General features: G+C 35.1%; 2 protein-coding genes across 11 annotated transcripts in view; both read right to left on the reverse strand.

The window, feature by feature from the left end:
• Nucleotides 1-829: 829 nt before the first annotated feature.
• On the reverse strand, nucleotides 830-2,163 carry LOC120415186 (leucine-rich repeat-containing protein 40-like). Its single transcript, XM_039576644.1, has 2 exons — nucleotides 2,023-2,163; nucleotides 830-1,955 (listed from the first exon to the last, which is right to left on the reverse strand). Exons 1-2 carry the CDS (start codon nucleotides 2,043-2,045, stop codon nucleotides 830-832), a joined length of 1,149 nt encoding a protein of 382 aa, XP_039432578.1. The 5' UTR covers nucleotides 2,046-2,163.
• A 7,286-nt stretch (nucleotides 2,164-9,449) lies between these two features.
• Nucleotides 9,450-17,199, reverse strand: part of LOC120415173 (protein phosphatase 1 regulatory subunit 12B-like) — a 215,318-nt gene continuing 207,568 nt past the window's right edge. For 9 of the 10 annotated variants that reach the window (XM_052707108.1, XM_039576619.2, XM_039576622.2 and 6 more), the window contains one exon: nucleotides 9,450-12,905. In XM_052707108.1, the coding sequence (XP_052563068.1) occupies nucleotides 12,547-12,905 (359 nt within the window). In that variant the 3' untranslated portion in view covers nucleotides 9,450-12,546. The remainder of the gene's footprint in view (nucleotides 12,906-17,199) is intronic. The other variant, XM_039576623.2, reaches the window with a different exon arrangement.

Raw genomic sequence — 17,199 nt, forward strand, 5'->3', positions numbered from 1 at the left:
CTGATTTTTCAGGCCACTCGATAAAAAAAATAATGAAAAGATCAGAAAATTTTAGAATTGTTTTGCCTTCCTCATCTCAATGAGGAAAGGCTATAAAATCACTCGAAAAATGAACTTCTTTATTCAACCTCGTAGACCCACCTTCACGTATACCTATCGATTCAGAATCAAGTTCTGAACTAATATCTGTGCGTGTGGTTTTTGTAAGAACGTTGAAGATCTGACAATCCTGTCGAAAGTTATTTATACACTTTTTAGAGGCCGGGTTTCACATATTTTGATGAAAACATTGTCCGGTTCTACCATGCGACCTATCGTTGGATGGGTAATCAAGAGATCTTTACAAAGAGTCCAAATGATTGGAAATCTGACAACCCTATCAAAGGTTATAAGTACTTTGGTGTTTTTAATACACTTTTTTTAGACCGGATCTCAGATATTTTGATAAAAATAAGTGTTGTTAGATTAACATTATAAAAATTAAACTTGCATATTTTTTTCTTTCATTATTGTATGGAGACTTGTATTGATGAAACAATGACAAAAAGTGTCTTCTTTGGTCCGAACTAAGTTTGAGCCAAAAAAAAAATCAAATAAAATCTCTATGCAGAATTAGGGGAGAATTGATAAGATTGTAAGTGATTTGTTGATGGAATGAATGTAATTTATTTAAAATAACTATTTTTTCGTATAGGCGACGTATAGGCAAAATGCGATTTTGTTTAGAGTTCTTTCAAAGTTGAAACAAAACAATAACTAATTCTTCTATTTTTCTTTTAAATGTAATTTATGCAAGTATTATGCATTTGAAGGTTATGGGACCCTCCCTCTAAACCATTCCCCGGAACTTTTCCCCAAACATGGCCATCTGCTGCTCGAGCTGTCTCTGGAAGAGCCTTGCTTGCGCCTTCAGTCCACACCGGCAGTCCGTCCGGGGCTTCAGGTTGGTCCGACTTGGGGAGCCCATTTCGTGCACAATTTCACGCAGCCGACCCTGCTGACCGAGACAGGACTGGTGGAGTTGGACGATTGTTTCTTTGGTTGGATGGTGGCCCGATGGTGTTCCTCCGAGTGAGGCGACCTGTTGCTGGAGTTGCTCAACTTGGGCTTTGATTTGCGTCAGGGATTTTGAGGAGTTGAAGTGGCATTGGTCGTTGTTTGTGGATGGAATTTTTGAAGAGGCTTCAATTTGATTTATCAAATTTTTCAATGGTTGTGCTTTTTCGTCGCAGGTTTCCTGCTTATTGGGAGAAAACGTGCAAGGATTTTCTATCTCAGCCCTGAGAGTTTCCCACCATTCGCAGTTCAATGGATTTCCATAAATGTACAATGATTCCAACTTTGGAAGCGAACTTGCCAGTTTGTGCACAATCGATAGCTCGTTGTTATTCAAATACATCAACTTAACATTCGGGGTTTTCCAATTTTCAAGATTCAGCAAGGTTAGATTGTTTCGTTGCAGATAAACTCTGTCCAAATTTGGTAAAACTGGAGGGTCGAAGGGCGAGCTGCAAATTTGAATTATTCTATTATCCGACAAATTGATTTCCTCCAAATGGGACAATCCAATGAATTCACCCATATCGATGCACTCAATCAAATTGGAAGCCAAAATGAGCTTCCTCAACTTCTTCAACACGTTCAGATTCCTCGGAAGCGTCCTGAGATTGTTCTTCTCCACCGTAAACTTTTCCATTTTATAACTTCCAGTTGGATTAATTATAACTGCGGTCGTGTTGCAGCTTTCAACTTTCAACACTTTCAACTGTCCGCTGAGGTGAACCGTGGGCAGCACTACTAGTTCAGTGTGCAAAACTTCCACGCCGGAACAATTCACGAGCATCTGCGCCATGGTAGCATTTAAAGAGCAATTTTTCAGCTCTAATGTTGCCGAGTTAGGACAGCTAGTGCATGCTTTTGCTGCTTCGCAGCTCCAAATTAGCTTGAGAAACAAACTGTAAAAAAATCGCATTGACTTATTTTAAATCAATAATTATTTACTGTTCACTTTAAAATACTCACCAAATCAGAATTGTCAGTCGCATGGTGCAGCACTCAGACCTTCCCTCTCGATGTACGTCCTTTTCAGTTGGAGAATTGATTTGCACTGAGTTGTGATGGCAATGGTATTTTTATTCTTTGGTGAAGCGATTCAAATGAACTAGCTTCATGATATGATTCATGTGGCCTTTCATCGTTATCATGTATAAGTTTAAAGATTTAATTTTTTTCAACAAATTCGTTCTCGAAAGGTTCCCAAAAGTATACCAATTTATATAAATACGAGTAGGAAGAATATCGCCGTAAAAAAATCACAGAAAATGCCAATTTTCTAGTGTTTTTGTTATTTGCTCAAAGGGATATATCAAAATGACTTCATTTCAAATAAACTGTTTGTTCCATGCAATTGTATGAACAGCGGGAATTCCAAAATATATTTCAAGAAGCATTGGGGCAACTCTCTACGAAATCGGCCGATTTCGACCATTTTTATTTTTTGTATTTTTTGATTTGGCTCAAACTCTGTGAGGGCCTTCCCCATGACCAAAGTAGCTATTTTGTGTCATTGGTTCGCCCATACAAGTCTCCATACAATTTTGGCTGCTGTCCATACAAAAATGGTACGTAAATATTCGAAAATCTGTAACTTTTGTAGTAATTTTCTGATCAATTTGGTGTCTTCGGCAAAGTTGTAGGTATTGTTGAGGAATTTTTTTTTGCAGATTTTTTAATCAAGTTTTTTTACACAAAAACTCAACTTCCCAAAATACGTATTTTTTGATTTCCGAGATTTTTTGATATGTTTTAGGGGACAAAAATCCGCAACTGTTGAGCTATAGAGAAACATGGTCAAAAAATCTGCCGCCAAAATTTGTCAATATCTCAGCAACAAGAGCTGAAAATGTCAGGGGTCCTGACGCGAAAATCGGCGACGCATACACGATTTTTTCAGATCCATTCACTGAACCGCAAAACCGTGACATAAACAAATCCGACTCAGTCGTGAGTGCCCTAGCTCACTGAGCAGCTGCAATGCGAAGCAGTAATCGACCAACGCTCATTCGACGTTGCACGCACACACATAAAGAAACACGTTTTTGCACAAAAAGTTGGTATTTATGCGTGGAAATGTAATTTTGAATATAAGTTATGGTTGTTTTGAGTGTTTTGCACAGTCTAGAACCATTCAATTGTTTAAAAATAGTCAAAATAGTGTTTAGAGAGGATTTTACGAGTCAGTCATACGACACGAATTGAGTGAGTGTAGCTCATTTTTTCACGTCTCTCATTCTCCAGCAGCCGACCGGCACGAGTCAGGCGGCAGTGGTTGAACGGACACAGCACTATGGTACATTGGGTGGCCAAGTTTCAAAAAAGTGACCATCTCCAAATATTGTTTGGTATTTTTTTCTCGAAAGTAAACATTCTAACTAAGAAAAATCCAAATTTTCAAAGCTCTAAGTTTGTTCATTACGGAGATACGCAAGCTGAAACTCAAAAAATGGAGTAAAAAACTAGCGTTTTTCGTAAAAAAGGCTGATTGTTTAATTTTAACATAGCTCAGCCATTTTAAATGTTTTATTAGGACAACTATACATCATTGGAAAGGTAATGAGATAAGCTTTGAAACTATTTATAAATAAAATGTTGTTTCCAAACCAAAAACTGAAGTTTTCATCGAATAACTGGAGCATTTTTTTTGACAAAACTTATTTTTTTGTGTTTGTTAATCGAGTACTTTTTTTGCTAACCGATGCTAAACATGAAACTAAGATCACTTGAAAGATTGGATTATAATCTAACATTGCTGAAATTTCCAGCCTGCGATTTTTTGCGTTTTCGGAGATACATTTACCTTTTTGTCAAAATTTGCTGCAATCTACATATGCGCCCGTTTATTTCACTTGCTTTGCTACCTACTTCGTGGGCATCGTCGCTTCAAAAATCAATACCTGGCTTCAAGAAGTTCGAAATGACTTTATTGGAATTTTCTGTTGCCTACATTTAAAATTGAGTACCTTAGACAAAATAAGGTATTCGTACCGAAGTTTCTCAAGCGAAACTGGAGAATCTCAATTTGATACCGAAAAAAGTATTCAGCAAAATGTTGACTTAGCATGATGAATTTCTGCGATCAATCCATGGAACTGATCCACATTTAAGTTCTATGTTGGTTAGTACAAAACATCATAGAAAGTACCTTTAACCACAGACAACAGACGTTTTGGCTCGATCACCACCTTGTGTAAAAGCTTGCAACGGTTTTATTAAGAATGGCAAGCCGTTTGTGGCGCTGCCGTCGCTTAGGAGATTTGACATCTCTCCCGCGCTGCTCTCAAGTTTAAACAACAACATTGAAAAGCACGTGGTTGGGCGCATTGTCATTCTCATCAAAATGTTCATGCCTCTTTTTCGTCAATAAAATTGATGTGTAGACTAAAAATAGTTTAGAAATGTCGAAGGTAATTATTTTGATAATCACTTCAGATAACTTTAAGTTAAATTCAGAGCAAAAAGTCAATTTATAAAAAAAACTTAGCATCATAAAAATCATGTTGGTGAGAATCACAATGCGGCTCCTGCAAAGACTGCGGTGCACTGCAGTCTACATTCAGGCTTATTCTTGCAAGTGGCAATAGACTACGAGATGGCGTTAGTTTGTCATCCGCCATGTTTTTACACACGATATTTAAATTATTTTGTTCTAGCTGCTACGTCTGTTGGCTGTGCTTTAACATATCCTGAAGCTGTCACAAACTCTATAATCAAATGAATTTTAAGAATTATTTTTTTCTGTAATTTGATTTAACAATTAAAATTTTCGCAATTTATTCCCTTGAAGGTGGGGGGGGGGGGGGGGGGGGGGGGGTGTCTCAAGTTATATGGCATGGACTCACAACAAGAAACACACAGCAGTAAATACTAAATATTTGACTTAAAATGAATTTATTACGCTTTAACAAATTTTGTTGATGGGGAGGAGGAGAGTGGGGGGAGGTGGGGGGGGGTTGAAAGAAAAAGGAGGGAGGGGTTGTGTCCTTAAAGTGGGGATGCAAAATTATGCTTATCCATAATTTAATAATATAAACTTGCAATACAATATATACGCAATTCTGTTGCACTTGCAAATGTATGAAAAGACTATTTATTATAAACAATCAACTATTGAAAAACATGAAAAGTCATAAAAATCGACGTTTATCATTTCAATACCATACAATTACCCAAATTTGTATGAAAAAACATTTAAAAAGCAAAAACATAATTTGGCCGCCTGTTTGTATGGAGATGGCCCATAGTGCGGTGTTCGCTTTCTAAGCGAATGGTCCTGGGTTCGATTCCCATCTGCTCTCAACGAGAAAGTATAGGAAATATTAATCTAGAAACTCTGAACATGAACGAAAAATCAAAGTCGCCCGAGTAGGGGTTCGATCCCCCGTCCTTTGGATTGGTAAGCAAAAATGCTAACCACTAGGCCATCACGGCTTGGTGAGCTATGACTGGAATTAGGAATACTGTTACTATCAAATAGAGGTGGGCAAAATCGCTCTTTTTCGTTCGCTCATTAAAAAGAGCCACTCTGTTGAACGGCTCTTTCGCTCTTTTTCAAAATTTGGATTAAAAGATTTTTTTTAAGAATCGTGTGATTTTATAACACATTGGACTTTTATAAATTACAAGCCTTACCCGACAAACTTCGTTCTGCCTTTTTTCGTTTGTTGACGTTTTTAACATTTTTGCTTATTCAGCCTCCTGTGATCAAAATTTGATTTTACGTAACTTTTCCCATACAATCTGCAGATTTTCCGGAATCGGTTCCAGAGTGGTCAAAGTTGTAACTTTTTGGCGTAAGAACCTTCCTTGGACTTATACGAACCCAACGCAACAAAGAGCACCTCGATCCGACGTTCCGTGTTGAATTGATTCGCGTTCGAACAAAACCGTCGAAATTTTTTATATATATAGATTTGATAAAAAAATTTAACTGAAAACGAGAAGATGCCCTTGAAAACCATAGGTCTTGGTGGTCTTCATGTAAAGATTTCTACTCGAACCTAAACATTCGAGTAATAGAATGGCATCCAAACTTAAATCTAGCATGCCGGAAAAATTGCTTGTAATTTTAAAATTGTATTAATTTATTTATGAATTGAAATAATGCTAATATTTTATTTGTAGAAAATATTCTGTGAACTTTTTCTACATTCTGATTGAATCGATAAAATATTCAGTATTCAGTAAATTTTTGGCAAGATTTTAACATATCATTTATTTTGGGATTAATTTTTATAAGCATTGACATAAATTATATTTATATCAAAAATCATGCCATCTTGAAACGGTTCCTTCAAAAGACCGGAGATAAAAAAAGAACCGCGGTTCTTTTTTTGTGAGCCACGGTTCGTTCGCTCTTTTCAGTGAACCAGCTCTTTGAGCGGCTCGCTCTTTTTTTGCCCACCTCTACTATCAAACTATATACGCGCTGGGTCCTTGTCCATTTGAAAAGGGTTCGGAAGTTCTAAATAACGTTTGAACCCGATTGGTGCAAACGTTCTTCAGGGCGGGGCTTGTCGATAAAAGCTGAAGTACCTCGCGCTCGGCTAGCCAGCGTAGAAATGGGTCACCGAAGCTCGGCAGAGCTAACACCGTCCAAATGCCTATGCGAGTTATTTGCATAGAGAATATAGATCTAAAAATACATAGGGGGATGGCGTCGCTATTTTTAGACCACGTTTTCCACTTTTTCTCATCGAAACCGACTACTTTATCGACTTCGTTTTGCTGGGCGAGATAGGACGCCGTCTATTTTTAGACGATGACTCAGCACTTTTCCACTCTTGCACATAAAAAAACCAGGTGGCAGCACGATGTAACGCCACGTCCCTATGGAAACAACTCAATTTGTAAGAAGTGGCCGCGTGGTGCCGTTTGGTTGGTTGCACACACACACACACATCTCAGCAACTGATGGTCCGATTTTCAATGTTAAAACATGAAATATTCGTATATATATAAATATTCCGATCTTTTAGGAAAAAATATTTTGAAATTTCTAAATTAAGTGCATTTCAAATGAGCGTAATATTCAATGTTTGGCCCTTTAAAAATGATAGTCTTGATTTAAAAAATTTCAAAATATTTTTTCCAAAAAGATCGGTAAATTTCACGAATGTTTCATATATTAACATTGAAAATCGGACCATCAGTTGCTAAGATAACGACATTAGAAAATGGTGGGCTAATTGGGTGAGACTTTGAAAACTTCAATTTTCCTGTTTCTATTTCTTTAAGCCGCTCTATCTCAGCAACCAGAGGTCCAATCTTCAATGTCTCTTAGACAATTTTATAGTAAATTTTCTGAACTTTTCAAAAACAATATTGTTAGAAATGGTCATTCATGGTCACTATTTTTAAAAATCAAAAAACTGCAAATATTTCGATAAAAATATACTATATCTTGAAAACAGAGCCTTTTATCAAAAATCTGTGAAATACTTTTCGATTGGAAATTCAATTTTACATAAAATTTCGTCAATTTTTTTGCATAAAATTTCGATTTGTTCGTATCAAAAAATCAAAACATATCAAAAAATCTCGAAAATAAAAAAATACGTTTTTTGGGAAATTGGGTTTTTGTGAAAAAAAAGTTGATTAAAAAATCTGCAATTTTTTTTCCGTATACCTATTTTTTTCTCAATAGTCCTCAACAATACCTACAACTTTACCAAAGACACCAAATTGATCAGAAAATTTACACAAAAGTTACAGCTGTTTGAATATTTACGTACCATTTTTGTATGGACAGCAGCCAAAATTGTATGGAGACTTGTATGGGTGAACCAATTACGCAAAATAGCTTATTTGGTCATAGGGAAGGCCCCCACAACGTTTAAGTCAAATCAAAAAATACAAATAAAATCCATTTCCGGGTTTGGTAGAGAGTTGCTCATTGACGCATTTATGGGAGGCAGTCATGCATTGAAACAGCGCACTTCTTGATAAAATATACACGTTATCTAAGCAACTGGAAATGATGAATAAATGTTTCATAGCTTTTGTATAAATGTGAGGTATTTAAAAATATTTTGTTCACAGCTTTTCGAAAACGATTTTTGCATGGGTACTTTTCCTTCGTGACTGTTTTATTAAATTCCAAAAACTAAAGATTTTGGAAAAAAAATTACCGGAATATGTTTAAACTTTCAAACTTTTCAAAAATCCAGTACCATCCTAAACTCTAGCGCAAAAAACCTCTTATTGAATCCCCTAAAACATATCGTCTGTTTTGAGCTATCTTGTGACAACAGCCATTTTGGTCGAAAATGAGTTAATGATGACGTTTTGTTAAAATCATCAAATCCTAAAAGATGCTTTAAACCGATTATGAAAATTTAAAACAGTTTCCCGGATATCGCAATACACACTTGTGACATAGATCAATTTCTCATTATAGGGGAAATATACCCTTTGTAATCAAACCTATCTTCGTCATATGGAGAGTTTGATGCTCGTTCTAAGCTCCAAAAATACTTTTCAGTCTATAAACTTACCAGCAACAGCACCGCCTCGAGAAATCACGCAAATTTATGGCCAAAAAAAAATCAAATTTAATGCACTTTTGATCATAATGTCTAATTTGCGAGATCATTTCTCATCTTTTTGATGGTACACACATCCACACGCAAGATGAAAGGTTAACTGCTTAACGAATGTCGCCATCAATATCTTTTCACTTGCGCTAACGTTTTCAAAGCGCTTAAGATATGATATTGCTTCCAACTACCGGCAACAAGTTTTTTGAAACATTACTTAGTCACTCACTTGAAAAATAATCCCGAAACATGTAAATAATTAGCAAGCGCCATAAAAAAAACAAACGCGCCAAGTCTTTTGACGTTTGACTTTTGACGACCCATTCCAATCGAAGGCTGAAGAAAACCGAGCGAGAAGCGAAGGCAAATAAAGAACAAAGGGTGGCCACCAACACCACCAGCAGCGCCTGTTGGAGTGAGCCAGTGATGCCAGGAAACTTTCTCTATAAATGCCACTTTTCGTGAGTGCTCGCTTGAAATTACATCACAATTGGCAGCACGAAGCAGACCCAAAAGAGCGCTGGAAGAATAAAGAACTAAGCTGAAAATAGAAAAATGGGCGTGGCCCAATGCATTCTCGTCTGATTAGAATGCATTTTTGAAATATTTTTTTTAAATGCTTGTAAAAGGAATAGCATAACTTTTAATAAAAGTGAAAATAAACAGAAATGTTCACAAAAAGTTGCTCTACTCGTTGGTGTACTTGGTTTTAGTGAATTTCAAGGAACAATCCAGATTATCCAGCATCATTCAAACACGACCGCTTATTAGGCTTAAAATGGGCATATTTCCCCTAATTGCAGTTAAAAAAATAATGATTTCGGACAGTCTCAGATGAATAAAACCAAATTGTCGTAAATTTTTAAGATTGAATATATTCTTTTTCTCTTTCTTTCTTTCTTCACTATTTTATTCCGATAACGATTGTTCCTTTGATCTGTGACTAAATGTCTCGTGAGAAGTAGTAACAAAAAAGCAATAATACATAATAATAATAATATAATAATAATAGTCATCATCATAATCACTCACTTTCATTAATGTACAAGTTTTTCCAACTATTGAGCCCTTGCAGCAAATCGTTTGCTTGCTGTGTGATTTGGATTGTTCTTCTTTGTGTGTTGGTGTTTTTTTTTGTTTATTTCTCTATTTATCAGGTGTAAATGTATGGTGATTGTGAGTGAAACAAAACAAAACAAAATCCCTTCTCTTTATCATACACGCTTGCCCTACTACTACTAAGTATACTAGTTAAATCACGGTGCTAATGAGAATGTTTATCAAAAGTTCTACTTGCGTTTGCTGTTGCTATTTTCATGTTGCTTTTTCAATGTTTTTTATGTAAATATAAAATGTTGTGTTTCTGTGTGTTTTTGTTTAATTGATCATTCCATTGCTTACATCTCACCACTGAGCTGTCAAAGTAGCGCCTATACAAATATATACAAACCCCTAGCCTGCTATGTTTTTAAATCATTCTTTCTTTTTATTTACGTTTCTGCTTTGAAGCGCGTTCACATTAGTGTCCATCTTTAATAAGCTCATTCCGATATTGTTTCGTTTCTTGCACTTTAAGTACTTTTGATTTCTTTACTTCACTTTGTTTATTTTATTTATTTTTTTAGAAAAATACTTTCCAGGAATAATTCTGTGGCGTTTCCTTTAAATCTTCAGTTGTTTGTAAAAAGAGTTTCGTTTTATTGAAGTTTAAAAAAGAGTAGCTATCTTACATTTCATGTTTCTTATTTGCAAGATTTGGATGCTGTTCACTTGAAAAATAATGCTATTACTTGAGTAATTTTACCCTCTGCTAGTTTCGCGGACGTATTTTATTGTAAAAAAAATAAATCGTAAAAAATTAAAAAAAAACAGCTTGAAAAAATTTAGAAAAAAAATATTTAAACATTGGTTTTCTTAATCGATTCCACGTCAAACAAGCAAGATGAAATCGTGGTCGTTCAAAATTGGGTTTCGAGCTTCCATACAAAAAGTTTTTTTTTCTGAAAAAATAATTTTAAATCCTTCTTTGAAACAGGCAGGCAAAATTGGAGAAAACGGTAAAAATTGCAATTTTTGGAACACCCTATTTCACCTAGACCAATTTAAATTGGCCTAATATTGACAATAAAATATGGTGTAATTATTTTGGTCAAGAAATTCCTGAACAATTTTTAATTATCCTGCTGGTTTGACATGGAATTGTTGTTTTAAGAAAAGATTTCAAACAATTAAAATAAATAAAATAAAATTTAAAATAGTCCATGATTTTTTTTTCATTTTTTCTACTCTTAAAACTTTTTTTTCAGCTATTTTTTATAAAGATGAAGGATCAAAAGTATAAGTTCTCAAAATACTATAAAACATTGTATTTTTCCAAATACTTAAAATATAAAATTTTCGAAAATTTAACAAATTACTCTCATTTTCAAAAAACACTCAGATTTTTTATCTACTTAATGACATGTAAAATAAATGGTTTATTAGAAAATTTATACATATTTTAAAATTTTAAATAAAATACGTGGCATTAAAAATCTTTTTTCAAAACATAAAAATTCCTTAAAATTAAAACAAATAATATATAATTTAACAGTGCTCAAATTTAATTTTCATATTTCCGATGTGCAAATTAAATGTCCTAAAATTTTAAATGGCTTGGATTAGATTTTTTGCTTTTATTTAAGTTTTGGTTAGGAATGCTCAAATTTTCACACCGTAATTTTTAGAATCTCAAAATTTATGTTTTCTAGATTACGGATGTGAAACAACGCAAAATTATGAATAGATTTTAAAAAAATGAGTTTTTTCATCTAAAATTCTGAAAGACTTTTCACAAACTCCGTTTTTTTTGCTGAAAGAGAAAATTAATAAACCAATAAACTCAAAAGTTGCTAAAATCCATTCATAATTGCGAGTTGTTTGCCATCCATAAGGTAAACATATAAATTTTGAGATTCTCGAAGAAATACGGTATTTAGTGAAAATTTGAGCAAAACTAAAAAACTCTAATCCATAAAAATTTTTGGGGCATTTAATTCACATATCGGCAATTATGAACATTTGATCATTGTTGAAAAATATGGTATTTCGCTAAAATTTTAGCAACCATTATGTTGTAAAAAACCGATTCTAAATTTGACATTTTTTAACACCGACATTGAAAATTTCAAAATGTTGTAATCTCCATACAAGCTTTTTATTTTAAACTTCATTGAGTAAATAAAAAAACTGAGTACTTTTGAAAAATTACTGATTTTCTTAAATTTTAGAAATTTTCATAAATTAAGTCATTATAATGTAAAAAGCAGATTAAAAGTATCTGAATTTTAATCAAATTCATGAACCTGGTCATTAGAAAAAGTAATAATCAAAACCAAAAAAAAAAAAAAAAATTGAAATTGTATTTTTTGATAAATATGTAAAAACATATCTTCTTGTTCTGAAAACCATCAACTCAATTTTATTTGAAATTGGGAATACATAACTTTTGTATTCACTTGTCAATTGATTCCAGAAACGTAGGCTATGGAAAACGAATCAAAACACGCTCAAATCTGCTTGCGGAGAAATTGGGTAAATAAAGCCATTTATATATTTTAAGTACTTTTAAGCGTTGAATACTGAATACATGATGAATCTTGAGGGTGCCTCTTGCTCTCGAGTTTCTACTTAATTTTGAAAATATACAAATAATACTAAGGGGAAATCATATACATGCACACATATCTCGTTTTGGTTTTCGCGCCAGGCCTTACCGTCAAAACGGTGACGGAAAAAAACCTAGGTTAAGTTTCGCATCAATTTTTACACACAATTGCGCGCCATGGTCGAAAAAAGGCGACAAAACCAAAAAATAAACGAAAGAAAATTCTAACCTACAAATCACAACTTACAGTGTGGTGCCGCCTAATCCTAGTTTGACAGCTGCGCTGCCGCCGCCATCTTGGATTACTTACATCAGCACGCAGCACCGCCGTGACCGCGTGCTGTCACTGACGACGTCGCTCGTGTTTCCGCTAAACTTGTTGAGCGTCCCGCTCGGGGTGTGGACAGCGGTTCCGCCATCCGCCGCCAGCACGCCATTTCCGGTGGCGCTGCTCAGCGTCGAAATGGCCGACTTTTCGCCGTTACCGTGAGCCAAGTAGTGGTCGCTGGTCCCCGTTGACACCAGCGACAGCTCTAGCGGCTGGCCGTTGCCGTTGGTCGTCAGACCTTGGGCGCTCAGCAGCGAACCGTTCTCCGGACTGACGCTGGACCGGTTCTGCGAGCGGTGCTTCTTCAGGTCCGCCAGCGTTCCTGCGACAGATGGATCTTGTGATTGGTGAGATGATTTTTTTGGTTGTTGTTGGGGTAGTTCAGATTGGTGTGTATGGTTGTGGTGGTGGTGTGCGTGTAGTTATTTATTTTTTGGTTTGGTTTTGAGTTGATTTTGTTCAGTGTGTAGTCGCGGAAGATGGCGCCGGAAATGGGGGGAAATGTAAAAAAAGAAGAAGAAAAATTGTTGTTTCTGCTTGTTGCTTTTTACAAATGGTTTAGTCGGTTTATTTGGGGAAAATTATTTTTATTAAAAATTAACATGCAAAAGTTAGAACACAAAGTTTAGCATAAGCGTGTAACGGATAAGTAAACAAAAGGTAGCAAAGCATTTTTATTGCATGGTTCTGTTTGACAAAGCGACGTAAAAGACATGAGAGCCTTTTTTTCTGATTTGGCTCAAATTTTGTAAGGGCCTACCCTATGACCAAAGAAGCCATTTTGTGTCATTGGTTCGGCCGTACAAGTCTCCATTCATTTTGGAAGCTGTCCATACAAAAATGATACGTGAATAATCGAAAATCTGTATCTTTTGAACACATTTTCTGATCGATTTGGTGTCTTCGGCACAGTTGTTGATATTGATGAGGAATATTCAGAAAAAAATGGTGTAAATTAACATATTGTCAATGAAATTTTGTTTTGCCACAATGTTTTGTATTTTTATGTTTTTTAAAAAAATATTTTTTACAGGACAAAATCCTTAAATTTTGAGTTGTAGAAAAAGAAAGGCCAAAAAGGTTGTCATTGAGTTATGACTTTATGAAAAATGTGTACTTTAATAAAAATAAAAATCTTTCTTTTGACTATAGTTTTCAATATGAAATCAAAAAATACTTAACCTACCCTTGGTATTAAAAAAAATCACACATAAGGTATTGGGGTCCTTTTCGACCCAAGCTTTAAAAAATCGTCAAAAATCCGATTTTTTGACCGATTCCGGTTCTTTTGGTCACAATTGAAAGCTTAGAACGTCCCCTTTCCGAAATTAATAGACATCACACCGTCTTTTCAGACTGAATTTACTAACTAACGGGACAAACACAGAACACCCAGAGGAGATGGGCGGGAATCGAACCCGGGCCCCTTAGCACACATGAGGGATCGGCAGCCGAAGCCGCTAACCACCGCGCCACGGGGTCCTCCTGACTTCCTGACCTGGAAAACCGGATTTGGTCACTGTGGCCACCGGGAATCGGCTACAACCGAAAAAATGCCTTTTTGAGACCCCAAATTTGACGACCTGTATCTCCGGCAAATTTTAACCAATCAGGATGCTCCAGGTTGCATTCGACAGGTATTTACCTGTACTTTGACCACAAATATTAATATCAAGGCCAGGTGACCTACCGGTTCCGGAAATCCGGAATATCAGAAAAGTTCTTATTTTACTGTTTTTCACGTATATGTGATACCAGTACTCTCATGATAGTTGAAATTGATCTATAAAACTTACTAAAAACACAATACACGATTGCCAGAACCACTCTGGAGTGTTAGTGGCCACTTCCGGGTAACCTGGAACCGGTTCCCGGGTACCCGATGAACGGCCAATTTGATTTTTTTGTTGAAAACCCATCATGTTGCATATCAAACTTCATGAAATTGAAAGATATGTCAATCTACGGTCATGCCGTTGTTCGCTGACCCATCCTGGCCAATCTGGAACCGGTTACCGGTGGCCCCTTGGGGACATTCTCGGAATATGAGATAAACCCTATCATCCGACATATGAAACTTCATGAAATTGAAAGATATGTCACCCAACGGTCAGCGAACAACGGCATGACCGGATGATAGGGTTTCTCTCATATTCCGGAAGTGTCCCCAAGGGACCACCGGTAACCGGCTCCAGATTGGCCAGAATGGGTCAGCGAAAAACGGCATGGCCGTAGATTGACATATCTTTCAATTCCATGAAGTTTGATATGTCGGATGATAGGGTTTCTCTCATATTCCGGAAGTGTCCCCAAGGGGCCACAGGTAACCGGTTCCAGATTGGTCACAATGTTTCAGCAAACAACGGCATGACCGTAGATTGACATATCTGCACGGAGAAAACCGAGTTCCCAAAATCGTGAACAAGCGTTCATGAAAATGGGAACCGCGAACAAAGTGTTCAAATGCCATGGTACGTTTTTCAAAATCGTACCATGAGATTTGAACACTTTGTTCCCATTTTCACGAACGCTTGTTCACGATTTTGGGAACTCTTTTTTCTCCGTGTGTCAATTTCATGAAGTATGGCGGATGATAGGGTTTATCTCATATTCCGGAAGTGTCCCCAAGGGGCCATCGGTAACTGGTTCCAGATTGGCCACAGTGGGTCAGCGAACAACGGCATGACCGGTCATCGAAATTTTTGAAAATATTTTTTTTTAAGGATTGAAAAACATTCTAAAATTTCATCTAACAGCAGTGCTTTAAGAAATCGGTCTTTTTTTTTAATTTTAATTTTTCTATTTTATTTAATCCGGCTGAAATGTTTCAGCTTTTTGGTGCCTTCGGTACTTGCAGTTTTTTGGTGCCTTCGGTATGACTAAAGAAGCCATTTTGTATCATTAGTTTGTCCTTATAATTTTCCATACAAATTTGGCAGCTGTCCATACAAAAATGTTTTAGGAAATTAAAAAAAAATCTTTTGAAAGAATTTTTTGATCGATTTGGTGTCTTCGGCAAAGTTGTAGGGATTGATAAGGACTACACTGGGAAAATGATACTGGTTAATTTTTTTGGTGATTTTTTATTTAACTTTTTGTCACTAAAACTTAATTTCCAAAAATAAACTATTTTTAATTTTTTTTTTCATTTTCTGATACGGTTTTCAGAAATTTCCAGAATTGGCAAAAAATCTTCGACCGAGTTATTAATTTTTGAATCAATACTGATTTTTTTTTCAAAAATCAAAATACTGGTCGCAAAAAAAATTCAACTTAATTTTTCGATGTAAAATCGAATTTGCAATCAAAAAGTACTTTAGTGAAATTTTGATAAACTGCATCGTTTTCAAGTTATAGCCTTTTTCAGGTAACTTTTCTGAAAAAAAATGCAGTTTTGAATTTTAAAAATTAGTACATATGTTTGCCCACTTTTGAAAAACATATTTTGAAAAACTGAGAAAAACATCGATATTTTTCGTTTCTAAACTTTGTTGACACGACCCTTAGTTGCTGAGATATTGCCATGCAAAGATTTAAAAACAGGAAAATTGATGTTTTCTAAATCTTACTCAAACCCGCCTTTTTTCTAATGTAGATATCTCAGCAAGTAATGGTCCAATTTTCAATGTTAAAGTATGAAACATTCGTGAAATTTTTTGATCTTTTTGAAAACAATATTTTCAAAAATTTAAAATCAAGACTAAAAATTTAAAAGGGCTTAATGTTAAATGTTTGCGACAAATATTTCGATTTTTTTGAAGAATCAGTATTAATAAAAAAAATCATAACTCGGTCAAAGATTTTTTGCCCGTTTTGGTAATTTCTGAAAAGTTGGCATCTCATGTCCCCTAAAACATATCAAAAAATAAGTTAAAATAATGTTTTTTTGCAAATCAAGTTTTAGGGACAAAAAGTGAAATTTATAATTACCAGCAAAATTTTTACCGTGTATCATTTTTTTGTGAAGTCCTTATCCATACCTAACGAAGACACCAAATCGATCAATTTTTTTTTGAGTTTTCATAAATCATTTTGTATGGACAGCTGCCAAATTTGTATGGAAAATTATAAGGACAAACGAATGATTTGGGCATACCGAAGGCACCAAAAAAGTTTCAGCCGGATTAAAAAATACAGAAATTAAAAAAATGCCGATTTAGTAGAGAACTGCTCTATATTGAAAATCTCCTAAGCCATTTTTAAATGTAAGACCTGAGTTTAAAAAAAAATAAAAAAAAAATATTGAAAAGGGAGGCAATTTCAAACAAGTTTAATTTTTACACACTGAAAATCCAACTGATTTTGCTAACATTTAGCAACACTGAGAAACCTTTTTTTTTAATATTAAAACTTTAAAAGGCTATGCCTCAGCAACCGCTGTCCGATCGACAAAGTCTTGAAAGGAAAATTGTTGGAAACTTCCTCAAACTTTCTTCGAACATTTATTGCAGTGGTGATTTTCCGTCTTGTAGCAAAATTAAATTGCAAAAAAGTGAACATTAGAAAAATAGCGAATTTTAAATTTATGTTCGAACATATTTTTGATGTTTTGCAAAAATCATCACTTTTTCAAATGTTTAAAAGTCCGGTACCAGATTTGGAACTGTTTTTAGTCCCTCAAAACATATAAA

Source organism: Culex pipiens, chromosome 2, assembly GCF_016801865.2.
Source record: "Culex pipiens pallens isolate TS chromosome 2, TS_CPP_V2, whole genome shotgun sequence".
Taxonomy (NCBI): Eukaryota; Metazoa; Arthropoda; class Insecta; order Diptera; family Culicidae; genus Culex; species Culex pipiens.